This window comes from Cannabis sativa, chromosome 2 (genome assembly GCF_029168945.1).
Source record: "Cannabis sativa cultivar Pink pepper isolate KNU-18-1 chromosome 2, ASM2916894v1, whole genome shotgun sequence".
In the NCBI taxonomy this organism is placed as follows: Eukaryota; Viridiplantae; Streptophyta; class Magnoliopsida; order Rosales; family Cannabaceae; genus Cannabis; species Cannabis sativa.
The window spans coordinates 16,169,865-16,184,892 of record NC_083602.1 but is presented as its reverse complement, the minus strand read 5'-3'; the positions used below and the strand labels follow the sequence as shown (position 1 = coordinate 16,184,892).

The following is a 15,028-nucleotide window of genomic DNA, read 5'->3' as shown; positions in this document are numbered from 1 at the left end:
ATTTCACTTATTCAAATCACATTAAAAAAAAAAACTAATACGAATTTTAAATTTTTAAAAAATTTAAGATATTTTCACTCTTAATATTTTTCAAATATTTAACCCAAAAAAATAAATAGATAAAGAACAAAAAAATAAAAAAAATCTTAATATGCCATAGAATAGAAAGATCAGGTATATATATCAAAACTAACAGCTCGGTTCATGTTACGACTTCTATAGAGACAAGTATAAAAAAAATAAATAAATGAAAGGAAAATCATTAATTTGCTTCTTCTTCTTCCTATTGTTTTCGAAGAGAAAAAGAAAAGGTTATCTAATTTGTATAAATTGTATTGGTATTACAAATATACAATACTTTAAATTGTATTGGTTCTACAAAAATACATTACCTTTTTTTTTTGAAGAAATACATTACCTAAAACAGAAATACATTACCTAAAACAAAAACTAAATATAACAATACCTTAAATTGTGTTTTCACATTTATTTAGTCTGAGTTCACATTTATTGATTCACTACATATTTTGTTTTATAATTAATTAATTGTTAATCAATTTTTTTTATGTATCTCTATAATTTCTGTTTCTTTTATTAATGTGAAACTTAAGTCAAATCTACTTCTCACTTCCCTTTCATTATATTTTAATTGATGTTTCTTTACGTGATTCTTTATATATTCTCTATATATTTTTCTAGATATTTAGTCATTGTTATTATTAATGATTTAAAATTGAATTATTGATCTTAGATATTAATTGATAATCAACATTATTATAATTAATAAGATATTGATTACATTTTATGACTCTTTTTATTGATTACGTAGTCATTACTATATTTTTTATTTTGTCTATCTATTGTTTTATTTGAAAACAGGTGAATAAATGACTACAATATACACAACAATAATTAAGGACATCACTCCAACTACAGAAAGTTGGAAGATTGAAATGAGAGTGTTAGAAAAATCTGGAAAGCGGACAAGCAAGAGTTCACCACTCAAATATCAAAAGCTTATGTTAGCAGATAAAAAGGTATACAATTAGTTTATTTACCGTTGAAATTGTCAATACTCTACTAATAAATGCTATATTTTCCGAATTCTGACTATAAACACGCTGCAACAAATTATTATTTCATAAATGTATTTTTTTCCTTAAAAATGAACACAAGGTAATGATGTTGAAGCAGTAATATTTGGCACTGAAATTGATGCTAGAGAAAACACTTTGGAAGTGTTCCACACTTACTACATCAGCAACGCCTATGTAAAAAAAAACAGCCCCACCTTTCGATAAAAAGCAAGACTACAAATATTCTTGGACAGTGAACTCAAGAACAGAAATGAAGAAATCCAAACAGAAGACAAACCAGGTATCAACACCAAACTATGATTTCATTCCGTTTAGCAACCTGCATACACCTAAAGAATTCAGCAAACCAATAGGTATTTACAATTCGATTTTCATAAATATATATTCCTCATTGACTAACTATTTAATATTTCAATTTATTAGATATTTTGGCTATTGCTCTCAAAATGAACCCACTAAAAGAAGTCAACACTCCCTATGAACTACATACAATTCAAGAGATATATTTAATTGATGAAAGGTAAACTATACATTTAATCTACCACTATAAATACACTCTTGTGTTCATTTTTATTGCGATATATTAAATACTATTTAACAAAATTTATGCTAATACATTTTTTTTCTTTACAAAGTTGTAGCTTCAAACGAGTATGTTTGACGATGTGGGGGCATAAATTCCACGATGAATGCTTACAAATAGCAGAAGTAATCGAAGACAGACCCATAATATTGGGATCAAAACTAATTGTTCAAACCAAGAGAGGTTATTGCATTAATTAAACTACTGATATTTAAAAGCAAAAATTCAAAAATTCAATTAACACATACATTTTGATTTAGGGCTGTCTCTATCGTCACGCGACACGAGTACCTTCAAAATCAATCCTCAACTCCCAGAGGCAGAAGCACTGAAGGAATGGTAATACTCATAAAATCAAATACACATACTATTATAGCTACACATTTTACAAAAAAAATTAAATTTTTGTATACTATATTTATAATAATACTTACTCTATTTTAAGGGCGGAGAGTAACGAAATAAAAATTAAAAACGCAATAGCAAACTGCTTGACGTATGAATCTTCTCCAAAATCTTTTGTTGGATTACACGAAATAGTGACTAACATCCAAATTTCAGAGTTGACGAAAAATCTGCAACTGAATGAGGTAAAAACTACTATAATATTTACTTTATAAAACTTTCGTTTCAATATCTTACTATTATTAACACCATATGATTTGGATGTAGAAAAAATATTTTTGTATTGAGGCGGCAATAAAAATAACTGATACTCTCCATAATTTTTATTACATGTCATGTGACGCATGTTATAAAAAAATAGATTTATACAATTGCGATGAAAAAATCATATGTGACAAGCCAACATGCGGCCAAGAAGGATTTCCTACACCACGGTATATTACAAAAAACATATGATGTTATTGAAATTAAGTTAAAATAAAAAAAAATATACTAACAATCTTATTATGCATTTTACAGTGCTATAGTATATGTTGAACTTGATGACAATACAAAGAGCCTATCTAATGTCATGTTCGCAAATATTGTGGAAAAAATATTTTCGTGTAATGCTGCTCAATTAATGAAATATACTAATATATTGCAAACACTAAGCTTTCTTAAACACTATAATATTTTTAGTTTATTTTTGGATTAACTTAAGAACATATTTAAATCATTAAGCTTTCTTAAACACTAATATATAGCATTCAGTATTTAATAATAATCTCACTTTCAAATAACATAGAAAAAACCTAGCATAAAATTTAGTATACGTGCCTCGCACGTAGTTTTTTGCTAGTATATATATATATACTAGTATATTGTTACGTGCGATGCACGTATGCTATATTTTATATTAAGTATTATATTATGAGTTTGGAAGGAAATAAATAAATCAAAAATAAATAATATTTAATTTAGAGAGATTTGAATAATAAATTTAAATTAAATTTTTATGCATGTCCAATATAATAGAGTTTAAATTAAACTACAAATGTTAGTAAAAACATATTGGAAACAATAATAATAAGGTTATAATATATGTTGCATTTGTTCCAGTTCAAATATTACAAAATTAAGAATAACTAACACTTGAAGGAACATTCTCACTACCAAGGAAAAATCTTAGATATGGAGTCAAAAACAAAGCAAAATCAAAATTAATGTGTACAAGTATTCTTAAGAAGCAAAATCAAAATCAAAAACAATGAGAATTAACAACTGATGATTGCATTCTGTTCCTCGAACACCCCTATTGTCAGAGCACATTGTCCTATATAAGGAGCGATCGTCTCTTCATCCTATTTTATTAATTATTATTTCAAATAAAAAAATTATATATATTTAGTGGTATTTTCTCTAGCTTATTATATACGTATATATACAATATTATATTTAGCTACTTTTGTTTTTTTAAAAAATGTAAATAATTATAATATATTTAAATTATTAAATATATTTATTTAACTATGTTAATCATGTTTCCTTTGATCACTGATCTCATCCAAAGCCACCTTGCCGAGAGAACTTTCTACATTTGTAATACTCAACTCCATCTCCATAGGAACCCCAGTAAAAGCTTAATTGTTCTAATGTGATGTGACTCTTTATCTGTTAGCTATTGGTTGGCACACCATCTTAATAAGAGAATTGTGAGGAAAGCATAGAGACTCCATGATAAGTCGATAATAATTTCAGCATACATCCCCATACATAATATGCAAAACGAAAGTATGAAATACCTAAGTTTCTTATGAGACTACTTAGGTTTGTTCACAAGTCAAGCAGATGAAGCCTTAAATAAACTCCAGAAAAGACCTAATCATCACTGTTCCTTGAGCTAATACATCAGCACTCAGCCTTGCTAAGTACCTAACATAACAAGCTAACACTAATAATACATAACTCAAAACCCATTTAACATAAAAATCATTGGATAGAGATAGAATATACATAGAAACTTACTTGAGTTTTACCCAAGCGAGATTCAAGGTCCACTTCATAATCTCTATGCTTCAATGGCTTTCTTTGTACAGGAGGACCTTTAGCTGCAATTAACATTTTGTTAATCTACAGTTCAAATGCTCACCAATCTCTTAAGAGTTTCATAAACAAATAAATACACATATATATATATATATATATATATATAAATACACATATTTCCAATTCCATGCTAAAATTAAAGGTCTTGTTAACTTACATTTGGATTTGGATTTACCTTCAGCCTCCTTCAAAAAAAAAAAAAAGAAAAAAGAAAGAAAGAAAGAAAGAACGCCCAGATCAAAAAATTATCAAAGAAACCCCAATTCAAAGCAAAACCCATAAATAAAGAATCCATTTTTATAAACCAAACATGTTTTTCGCGCTCCCGAGCTTTTTCCAGGTACTCTTCGCGATCAAATTTCTTTCTAAAAGTGTTATCAACTCCTCCAACACCACCCTATAGTGTCACACCATAAGAAATCATTAACAAGAAGAACGCAATCATAATCAATAAAATCACATAAATGATTTAAAGATTTTCAATCAAACTACAATAAAGAACGAGAGGAACAGAAAGACCGAAAATTTCTACTTCGTTCATATATTGTGAAAAAAAAAAAAAGCAATTAAAGTGAAGAGAATTTGGAATTTACATTGTTCCTGGCTTGAGCCATGGCAAGACCTAAAAATTCTGTGTTGAGTGTCTATCTAAACTCTCGAATCTACTGCAGAATTTTCAGTAATTTTCTCTAAAGAAGAAGAAGAAGGAATTCCCCTCAAAACTAAGAACAAACCCAGTGTTAATTTTAATTGGCTTCTAAATAAATTCAAGCCGTGTAAAAAAATTTTAAAAATTGAAGGATTTGTTAGAGAGATATGTGGGTAAGATATTTTTTTTAATTTTAAAAAAGATTGTTTAATTTTTTTGGTTTAATTATTGGGTTTATTTATTTGTTAACGTTTAACGTTAACAGTCTGTTAAGTTAATCGTGTAAGCCTAATTAAAAAAAAACAATCGTTAAACCAAGAATCGTTAAACCAAGAATCGTTAAACTAAGAATTGCGGTTAGATAGGCACTTTTAATATATAAAGATATATGGGTAATTTGCGGCAAAACCTCCTAAAGTGGACAGGTTTTTGCAACTAACCCCCTAATCTAAAATTTTGGTGGTAAAACTACCTAAACCACTAGTCCGTTAGCAGTTAGCCCTTTCCATCCATATTTGGTTGTTAAGTGCCAGGTTGGAATGTCCACGTGTACACAGTGTACACGTGGCACAATTTTATTAGTCCACGTAAATAAATATATAAAAAAATAAAAAATTAATTATTTTAAAAATAAAAAATAAAAAAAAATATTTTTCTTTAAAAATTAAAAAAAAAAACATTTTTAATTTTACATTTTTTTTTTTCCTTTCTTTCTTTTTTTTTCTTTTTCTTTCTTTTGCAAATACCCTCTTCTTCTTCATCTCAGCTCTCTCTCTCTATCTATCCACCACTTCCCTCCAAAGCCACTGTAAACACCACCACCAACACAACCGAAACCACCATCATCCGTAGCCACCGTAGCCACCGTAAACCACCACCATCCATAACCATCGTAAACACCACCGCCCACCACTACCGAAACTACCATCACAACCTATTTTTCAAATCCATATCACACAAAAAAATTAAATACTAAACCCAAATTTAAACATATTCAAATCTAACAAACAAATAAACACACAAATATATACACAAAATTTCAGTCCCAAAACTCAAATCTGAAAACCCTAAATTTATTTTCCCCAACAACAATTATCTTTTCTCATATCTGAAAATAATAAACACGATAATACACAAATAGGGATATATATATACACAGATCTTGATGATTGCAAAATTTTTTTATAGAAATCCCTAGATCTAAAGAGAGAGAAAGAGAGAGAGAGAGAGGAGATCGAGCAAATAGAGAGGGATAGGGGATCGGGTTTTACCTGGCGTGGTGGTCCTCGACGACGGCGACGGCACCTGGGTCCGTGGTCCTCGACGACGGTGACGACGGCGACATGGTCCTTGGGTATTATCGGGAGAGAGAGAGAGAGAGGGGGGGATTGAGAAAGAGAAGATGGCTGAGAGAGAGAGAGAGAGGGGTATCGACAGAGATGGCTGAGAGAGAGAGAGATGGGGATCAAGAGAGATTAGAGATGGCAGATGATGGTGGTCTTCCATGGCTGCCTACCTGCGAGAGAGAGAAAGATAAGAAGAAGAAGAGGGTGTTTGCAAAAGAAAGAAAAAGAAAAAAAAAGAAAGAAAGGAAAAAAAAAGAAAAAATGTAAAATTATTATTTTTTTTTAATTTTTAAAGAAAAATATTTTTTTTTATTTTTTATTTTTAAAATAATTAATTTTTTTATTTTTTTATATATTTATTTATGTGGACTAATAAAATTGTGCCACGTGTACACTGTGTACACGTGGACATTCCAACCTGGCACTTAACAGCCAAATATGGATGGAAAGGGCTAACTGCTAACGGACTAGTGGTTTAGGTAGTTTTACCACCAAAATTTTAGATTAGGGGGTTAGTTTCAAAAACCTGTCCACTTTAGGAGGTTTTGCCGCAAATTACCCTATATATTTATATAATAACTAAGTGAATGTACGTGCTGAGCCACGTATTGCTAGTTTCATTTAAGATTTTGGTCTTTTTAAAATTTTGAATGTATTTTATTTTTAAAGATTACAAATTTTTTGTTTGAAAAAATTAAATATTTATATTTGAAATATTATTTAATAATGTATTAAAAATAATATTAGTGTAATTATAAAATTGTAAATAAATTTATTATTGGAGTAGTAGATTATTCTATTTAGTTCTTTTTTTAACATAGCATTGTAATGTAAGTTTATATATATAAATATTCTGTAAAGTATTAATATTATATGAACATCTCCATTTATAAAGCTAAAAAGTGGGTCAATGACAGAATTGGTATATCTGCAATCACACAAAGATAGAAGTGGTATTTCTGCTTCCTATACTTATCCAGAGAAAACATTAGATAACGTGAGGTTAACTTTAATATATAAAGATTTTCTTTTTTAAAAAATAAATAAATAAAAAATTATTAATATTCTTCCAAGATAGATTTGTTAGAGAGATATGTGGCTAACATGATTTTTTTAATTTAAAAATAGATTATTTAATTTTTTGGGTTTAATTATTGGGTTTATTTGTTAACGGGAGATCAAACCTAATCGTTAAATTTAACAGAATATTCTTTTAAAAATTTAAGTATATTCTGTTAAACCAAGAAATACCGTTAGATAGACACTTTTAATATATAAAGATATTTTTTTTTTCTCAAAGTTTATATTTAATAAGAAAATTTTTACATTTAAAATTTTTATATCTTTTTTTTTATTATTTTTATTGTTTTTTATTATTAAAGCTTTAAAAAAAAATCCCTTTTCTTTTATCATTTTTAGTTGTCTTTTTTATTTTCTTGAATCAATTGTTGATTTTTTTTTCTTCTCTATTTCTCCTTTTTTTTTCTACTCAAACTAACTTTTTTTTAATCTTTGTATATATATATGGAACACTTCTTAATGGGTATTACCTATTGATAGAAACTAAATAAATTTAACTATAAAAATTAATTTTAAAAATATTATACATTAGATTTTGATCGAATAACGAATAATAAAAGAAAAATTTTAATTTCTATGCTTAATTTAGCTACTTAATTAAAAAAAAATTAAAAATATCTCTTTTTACATTATATCAAAAATATATTTATATACAAAATACTTAAGTCATATCAACATTTTCTTTATTTATTTTTTTTGCTAAAAAACTTTTTTCTTAATTTTTCTTTCGCCGATTGAATAATTTCATACTACCCATTCATGGGTAATACCCATTAAGAGTGTAACCATATATTTATATTTATATATATATAAATATACGTAATGAGTATATATTTTTATATCTCGTTTTTTAATACTTTCTCTCTCTCTCTCTCTCTCTCTCTCTCTCTCTCTCTCTCTCTCTTTCAAAAAAAATAAGAGCATTCTTTCTATAGTTTTCTATCTTTTACATGATTAATAAAAGTAGTATATTTTTTTTTTTGGATATTTTGTAGTTTATTCAGAGTTAATTTATGAATGATTTACATATTTTAACAAGATTGATGTCCTGTTATTTTTCTGTTGATTTATAGCTGTCTTTTTTTTATTTTATAGTTGTTTTTATATTGTTGTTTAGGTGTTTTATAGTTGTTTTTATGTATTTTTTTTATACTGTTGATGTTTAGTTTATGTGCATTTTTAATCGTGTATATTTTTAGTTTATTACAGATAATATTTTTGTTGTATATATGTACATTTATTTTGTTATTTTTTAACTATCACTAACTCAAAAAGGAAAAAAGAAAAAAAGTTAAAAAAAAATAAAGTTGCAACAATATGTTCCATGAAAAAAAAATAATATAGTAGTACAAAAAATAAATCAAGTTGTCAAAACTAAGTAAAAAAAAAAATTATAATACAAAAACATATTGATGACTTGATATTATTTTGTTTATTGCAATTAGGTCAATGTTTTGTTACTTTTTGTTGCTTTGTAGTTATATTTTTGTTATTGTATAGTTATTTTCATGTTGTTTGTTAAGTTGTTCTAGGATTGTTTTTGAGTTGTTTTTTTATTTTACAGGAACATAGTATTTTTAAAATTTTGAAACTTTAAACACAATATTTTTGTAAAGTTGATACAATAAAAATGTAAAAAACTTCGTGTCATAGTATTTTTGTAAAGTTTCCCCCATTTTTTAGTATTTTTGTAAGTTCTCCTTTTTTTTTATTGGGTAACAGTATCACCTAAAGGTAGCGCCCTGTGATTGATTAGCGATATTCTCTAAAAGATATATTAAATTATATGTGACTTGATACTTAATTGCACCAATAGCGATACCACATCTAGAAGTGTGTTGAGAAAGAGGAATTGAATGTTGAAACAGAAAGAAATGAAATTCAATTGAAAAAAAACAGGGGAGAGGCAAGCCTTTTATAGCTTGGACCTCATTACATATCAGACCCAAGAAAATAGGACTCAACAAATTTAACTGAATAAACCAACTCCTATGCTGACACAAGTAACAACCATAACTGATTAACTGAATTAACATAAAATGAGTAAAGATCTATAGACACCAATAAAACACTAGGGACAGTATACAGAACATAATAAGGACTATATACATGTAACAGAACCAGTAAACTTAATACCCCCTCCTCAAGATGGAGAGTGTATGTCGTAAACTGACATCTTGGAGATATGAGAAGTGAGAATTGGTGAAGATAGGGGTTTGGTGAAGGCATCAACTAGTTGCAGTGTAGTGGAAATTGGGATGAGTCTGATGGAGCAGTTGGTTATCTTATCTCGGATGAAATGGCAATCTAGCTCTATGTGTTTCGTTCGTTCGTGGAAGGTTGGATTGTTTGCTATATGTATTGCAGAATTGTTGTCGCAGTAGATGAATGCAAGGTGTAGTTGAGGTATGTGGAAGTCATTTAGGAGATACTGCAGCCAAGTGACTTCACTTGTGGTGGCAGCCAACGCTCGGTATTCAGCTTCAGCTGAACTTTTTGAGATTGTTGGTTTTTTCTTCGTCCGCCAAGAAACGAGGCAATCTCCTAGGAAGATGCAAAAGCCGGTTGTTGATCGTCTTGTTATGGGGCAAGATGCCCAATCTGAGTCGGAGAAGCCACGGAGATGCAGTGAAGAGTTTTTGGAATAGAGGAGCCCCTGTCCAGGGTTCCCTTTGATGTATCTGAGGAGGTGATGAACGGCTTGAAGATGAGGAGTACGAGGATTTGTCATGAATTGGCTGAGAGTATTCACGGCATATGTAATATCAGGTCTAGACAAGGGGAGGTAAAGAAGCTTCCCAACAAGTTGTCGATAATGAGATGGGTTGTCTAAAGTCTCTCCTTCTTCGTTGTTAAGCTTTTGTTTAGGATCCATGGGTGTTTTGCTGGGCTTGCTGCCTATGAAACCCGAATCCTCAAGTAATTGGAGAGTGTATTTTCTTTGGCAAAGAAATAATCCTTCCTTAGCACGGGCAATTTCAAAACTGAGGAAATACTTGAGGTCTCCAAGAGTTTTGAGTTTGAATTTTTGGTGTAGAGATGTCTGCAGCTAGTGTATATTGGATACATTAGGACCTGTAATGATGATATCGTCTACGTACACCAGAAGAGCTATGAATTATCATCGGATCCTCTAGTAAACAAGGTGTAATCGGCTTGAGATTGCTTGAATCCTTCTTGGAGAAGAGCATCGGATAGCTTCTTGTACCACTGCCTGGAAGATTGCTTCAGACCATAGATGGATTTGTGCAATTTGCATACGAGATTCGTTCCTGCATTGAGAGAAGAAGGCAGGGTCAGACCTTGTGGTATTTCCATGTAAACTTCCTCGTTAAGATCTCCATTGAGAAAGGCGTTATTAACATCGAGTTGTAAAATGTGCCAGTTCTTAATGGTAGATACATCAAGAAGTAATTTAAGAGTAACCATTTTTGCAACGGGAGAAAAAGTATCAAAGAAATCCAGTCCTTCTTGTTGTGTGTAACCTTGTTGCGTGTAGCCATGTTAAGAAAGAGGAATTGAATGTTGAAACAGAAAGAAATGAAATCCAATTGAAACAAAACAGGGGAGAGGCAAGCCTTTTATAGCTTGGACCTCATTACATATTAGACCCAAGAAAATAGGACTCAACAGATTTAACTGAATAAACCGACTCATATGCTGACACAAGTAACAACCATAACTGATTAACCGAATTAACATAAAATGAGTAAAGATCTATAGACACCAATAAAACACTAGGGACAGTATACAGAACATAATAAGGACTATATACATGTAACAGAACCAGTAAACTTAAGAAAGTGTGCTAGACAACACTGGTATCTTTTAGTATTTCTCTTTCTCCAATTACCAAAAGAAAAATACTAAAAGGCACCCATACCCTCCAACGTGTCTTGGAATTTTGGAGGTCTTAGAAAAAATAAATCAAATATTTTTGGAGTCTAAAAATACTTGAAGTAAGATCAATAAAGGAGGAGAAGAAGAAATTTCTCAACAAAAAAAAAAAAAAGTGGCGCCGAAATTTTTTTTTTTTAAAAAAATCTACCTTGGCATGAAGAACACTTGAAGGCTTGATAAAGATGAAATTTCAAGAGGCTTATTAAAGGGTTGGGTGTGTGGGATATGAATGAGAAGTGAGAAAATTTGATTGACAACTCTCTTATTTATAGATGAGTTCAATCTCCTAATCCTAAAAATATTGGGAATCTTTTAAATTTAAAGCTTTAAAGGAAGATGTAAATGACAAGAAAAAGATAGAAATATATCTTTTCCCTTTTCCTTTAAGTATAATTCGAAATTCCTATGACAATAGGAATAGAATTTTTTTAAATTTAAAAGGTAACATCAATTCCTAATGCTATTAAGATTAAGGAAAAATTAGAGCTTTAAAAGAAAAAAATAAATGATAAGCAAAAGATCAAAAGTCTTTTTTTCTCTCTCTCTCTCTCTCTCTCTCTCTCTCTCTCTCTCTCTCTCTCTCTCTCTCTCTCTCTCTCTCTCTCTCTCTCTCTCTCTCTCATTTTGAATGGAGAAATTTTACTATTTACCCATAATAAAAGCCCCAATATCAAATTTTAGTCCCTTTTCTAATTTGTACAAATTAATTTCTTTAATTACATGAACTTCCCATTTTACCCTTTTTTTTAAAAAAAAAATTAAAAACTAAAAAAACTTCCCTCTCTCTCTTCCCTCTCTTGCACCCCTCTCTCTCTCTCTCTCTACTTTGAGAAAAAACTGAAAACTACCACCACTCTCTCTCTTCCCTCTCGTGTATTTCTCTCTCTATCTCTCTCTCTCTCTCTCTCTCTCTCTCTCTCTCTCTCTCTCTCTCTCGGTGGTGGAAAACTAGAGCATACCCCAATCACTCAAGAATCTTTCACCATTATAATGAGTAAATTATGTTTTAAGCATTTTGTTCGACATTAGTAATAGTATGTAGTTTGCTTTCGTTATATCTGTCGTATTTGTTGGAACTGGTGTTTTTTGGTCTGAAATGGTAGAGATCTGGTAGATCTAGTTTTTTGTCGAAATCTGGGTTTTCTAGATATCATCGACAGTTTGTCGATAGAATATGTCGATATTATGCGAAGGAAGGTCAGGGATGACCATTATCGACATGATTTCGATAATTTTTTGATAACGTGTCGATAAAAAAGTAAATTAAATAACATAATTTATTTGACAATTTGTCGATAGTATGTCGATATTAAGTCGACCATGTTTGTCGACAATATATCGATGCAATGTCGATATATTGTCGACTTTAAGATAAAAAAAATGTAAAGAAGCAGTTGACAGGAAACAAGTGAAAATTTTTAAACATAAATAAAGTTCATTCAAACATTAAAACTGACTAGTAAACAATCATAACATAACAAATTAAAATTCTTTACCGTGTTGGTGAGACTTGCAATACTTGCATAAAGATCCAGGCTTCACCGGTTTACCATTAAAATAGCCTAATTTGCAACGACAACACCCTTCGGGGAACCCTGGTGGTGGAGCCGGCCATACATTTGTTTTGTGAAATTCTTGTTGAAGTTGTAGGTACCTGCACTCGTTCGCCAGCCATTCTTTTTCAAAATGGTTATAGTCATATAGAGATTTTTGCATTTGAGGTGTAATTTTGGCATAACTAGGCTCCTTCTTGATCTCTTCAAGAGTTAGAATTTGGTATTTGTTCTTTTTAGTAGACATTTAGAACTATAAGAGAATAACAATATTGAAGTATAAGAGAAGAGCACTTATGAATTAGAAAGAGGTTTGCTTTTATAGAGCTAAATACTTGTTGGGAATGTAGGAAAAATTAATTAACATTAAATGTGTAATTATACAAGTGTAACGCGTGCAATGTGTATTTATCGATACAATGTCGATATTTTGTCGATAAAACTCGAACAAAAGAAATTCAGTCTACACATTATCGATACGATTTCGATGTTATGTCGATAGCTTATCGATAGTCTCAACAGATAGAGTGGTAGTTGGAAAGTGGGAAAAAATAATTAGCATTAAATGTCTAATTGTACACGTGTCTGGCATGCAGTTTGCTTTTATAGAGCAGAATACTTGTTGGGAATATAGGAAAAATTAATTAACATTAAATGTGTAATTGTACAAGTGAAACGCATGGAATGTGTATTTATCGATAGAATATCGATACAGTGTCGATAGTTTGTCGATAAAACTCGAAGAAAAGAATTTCAGTCTACACATTATCGATACGATATCGATGTTATGTCGATAGCTGGAAAGGTGGGAAAAATTAATTAGCAATAAATGTCTAATTGTACATGTGTCTGACATGCAATGTGCATTGTCGAGTTTATATCGATAGTGTATCAATAGTTTGTTGATAGGACTACAAAATTTCCCAACTTAATTTTGTCAATATGGTATCGACGATATGTCAACATTTCATCGATTGGACTGTCACCCGAATTGTAGATTTTTTTTATCGATAGAATATCGATGGGATATCGATAGAATGTCGATATTTAAATGGTTGTTGTTTTATTTTCTTTATTTTTTTTAGTATTTTTTGGTATTTTTCCCTAACTTAACTTTTTTTGTTTGAAATTGCAGGATCGACTGTGTTTCTTGTTGTATCGTACGATGGTGTTTGGTGAGTTGAGGGTTTTAATTGGATTTATAAAGCCGAAGGCAATTTGACGTTGACAATTAGAACTGACACAACCATACAGCAAATGTGCCAAAATTTATATGAAGAGTTGGAGGTTGATCCTTTGGTGTATGATTTAAAATTGGAGATTTGTTCCTTGTACATGAAAGGATAAATGGTTCCGCCAGATGTTATTAAGAAATAACGCCAACTGAGAACGTTCTTAGAGATGAGGGAAACAATGTCAAACACAGATTTTATGCCATTATTCGTGACTAATGTGAGAAAAGTTGGGAATTCGGAGCCGACACCACCTACTAATCCTCTCCCTCGGAGTGTGGTAGGGTCTTTCATTCCTGAAATTGATGTTGGGATTGGTGTGAATGAGGAGGTTCCGACCAATGTAGATCAACAACAAGAAGCGACTGGATTTGATCAGTTTGAGGAGTTCGATACTACCTTCTACAATAACGATCCTATTGTAGATTTGAATATGAATGATGAACATGATTTGGCAGTCGATGAAGCCGTAGCGGTACCTTCCTTGATGTTAGAGTGTGTACCGAGCAACCATGGTACACAGCGAGAACGACAACCCCGTAATAAAAATTGCAATACACCTAGAACTAGCAGTAGTCGACAAGGCAGAACCGAAGAACATGCTCCTCCTTGTCATGCAACCTTCTCAACGTTCTCGTCTTTTGAAGTTTGTACCAAGTTCAAAGCTCATATGTGGACAAAGGAAGATACAATGGAAAATCAAGAGCTAACTACTTGTTTGCAAAGTAAGGAAGCTTGGGTGATAGAGCTTGGTAATTTTTATGAAAACAAGGAAGAACTGAGACAAGTAGTGGGTAGGTTTGCACTTAATAACAATTTTGAGTAGATGGTGAAGAAGTCAGCCCTCGATGTGTTGTACGTTACATGCAAGGCTCCAGATTGTAAATGGAGTTTGAGGGGGAGGAAGAAGATGCATTCTGACAACTTTGAGATCACTGTATTTCACAATGAACACACATGTAACCTGAATGCGAGACGTTCAGATCACCGCCAAGCAGCATCATGGGTGGTTGACCACCTTATTAAGAGGAAGTACACCCAAGAAGGAACTAAGTACAAGGCTAAAGACATACAGATGGACATGTTTGACAACTA

At 30.7% G+C, this 15,028-nt stretch overlaps 1 protein-coding gene and 2 long non-coding RNA genes across 3 annotated transcripts; 1 reads left to right on the top strand and 2 right to left on the bottom strand.

Moving 5' to 3' along the window:
• Positions 1-912: 912 nt before the first annotated feature.
• LOC133034798 (uncharacterized) lies at positions 913-2,395 on the top strand. The gene is made up of 3 exons (XR_009686139.1): positions 913-1,377; positions 1,521-1,617; positions 1,733-2,395. It is a non-coding gene; the product is annotated as an uncharacterized LOC133034798 (long non-coding RNA).
• Positions 2,396-2,693: 298 nt separating this feature from the next.
• LOC133034796 (uncharacterized) lies at positions 2,694-5,032 on the bottom strand. The gene is made up of 4 exons (XM_061110191.1): positions 4,767-5,032; positions 4,484-4,570; positions 4,331-4,358; positions 2,694-4,175 (listed from the first exon to the last, which is right to left on the bottom strand). The coding sequence occupies exons 1-4, from the start codon at positions 4,785-4,787 to the stop codon at positions 4,057-4,059; spliced, it is 255 nt and encodes an 84-aa protein (XP_060966174.1). The 5' UTR covers positions 4,788-5,032; the 3' UTR covers positions 2,694-4,056.
• A 386-nt stretch (positions 5,033-5,418) lies between these two features.
• Positions 5,419-6,527, bottom strand: LOC133034797 (uncharacterized). Its single transcript, XR_009686138.1, has 2 exons — positions 6,094-6,527; positions 5,419-5,756 (listed from the first exon to the last, which is right to left on the bottom strand). It is a non-coding gene; the product is annotated as an uncharacterized LOC133034797 (long non-coding RNA).
• Positions 6,528-15,028: the final 8,501 nt, after the last annotated feature.

Bases quoted from the DNA above. Each gene is read 5' to 3' on its own strand.
- LOC133034796 (XM_061110191.1), bottom strand. From the start codon at position 4,787: ATGGCTCAAGCCAGGAACAAT. The intron at 4,571-4,766 runs GTAAATTCCAAA...GTGACACTATAG, and splicing joins TGGCTCAAGCCAGGAACAAT to GGTGGTGTTGGAGGAGTTGA. The intron at 4,359-4,483 runs GTTTGGTTTATA...TTTTTTTTGAAG, and splicing joins CTCGGGAGCGCGAAAAACAT to GAGGCTGAAGGTAAATCCAA.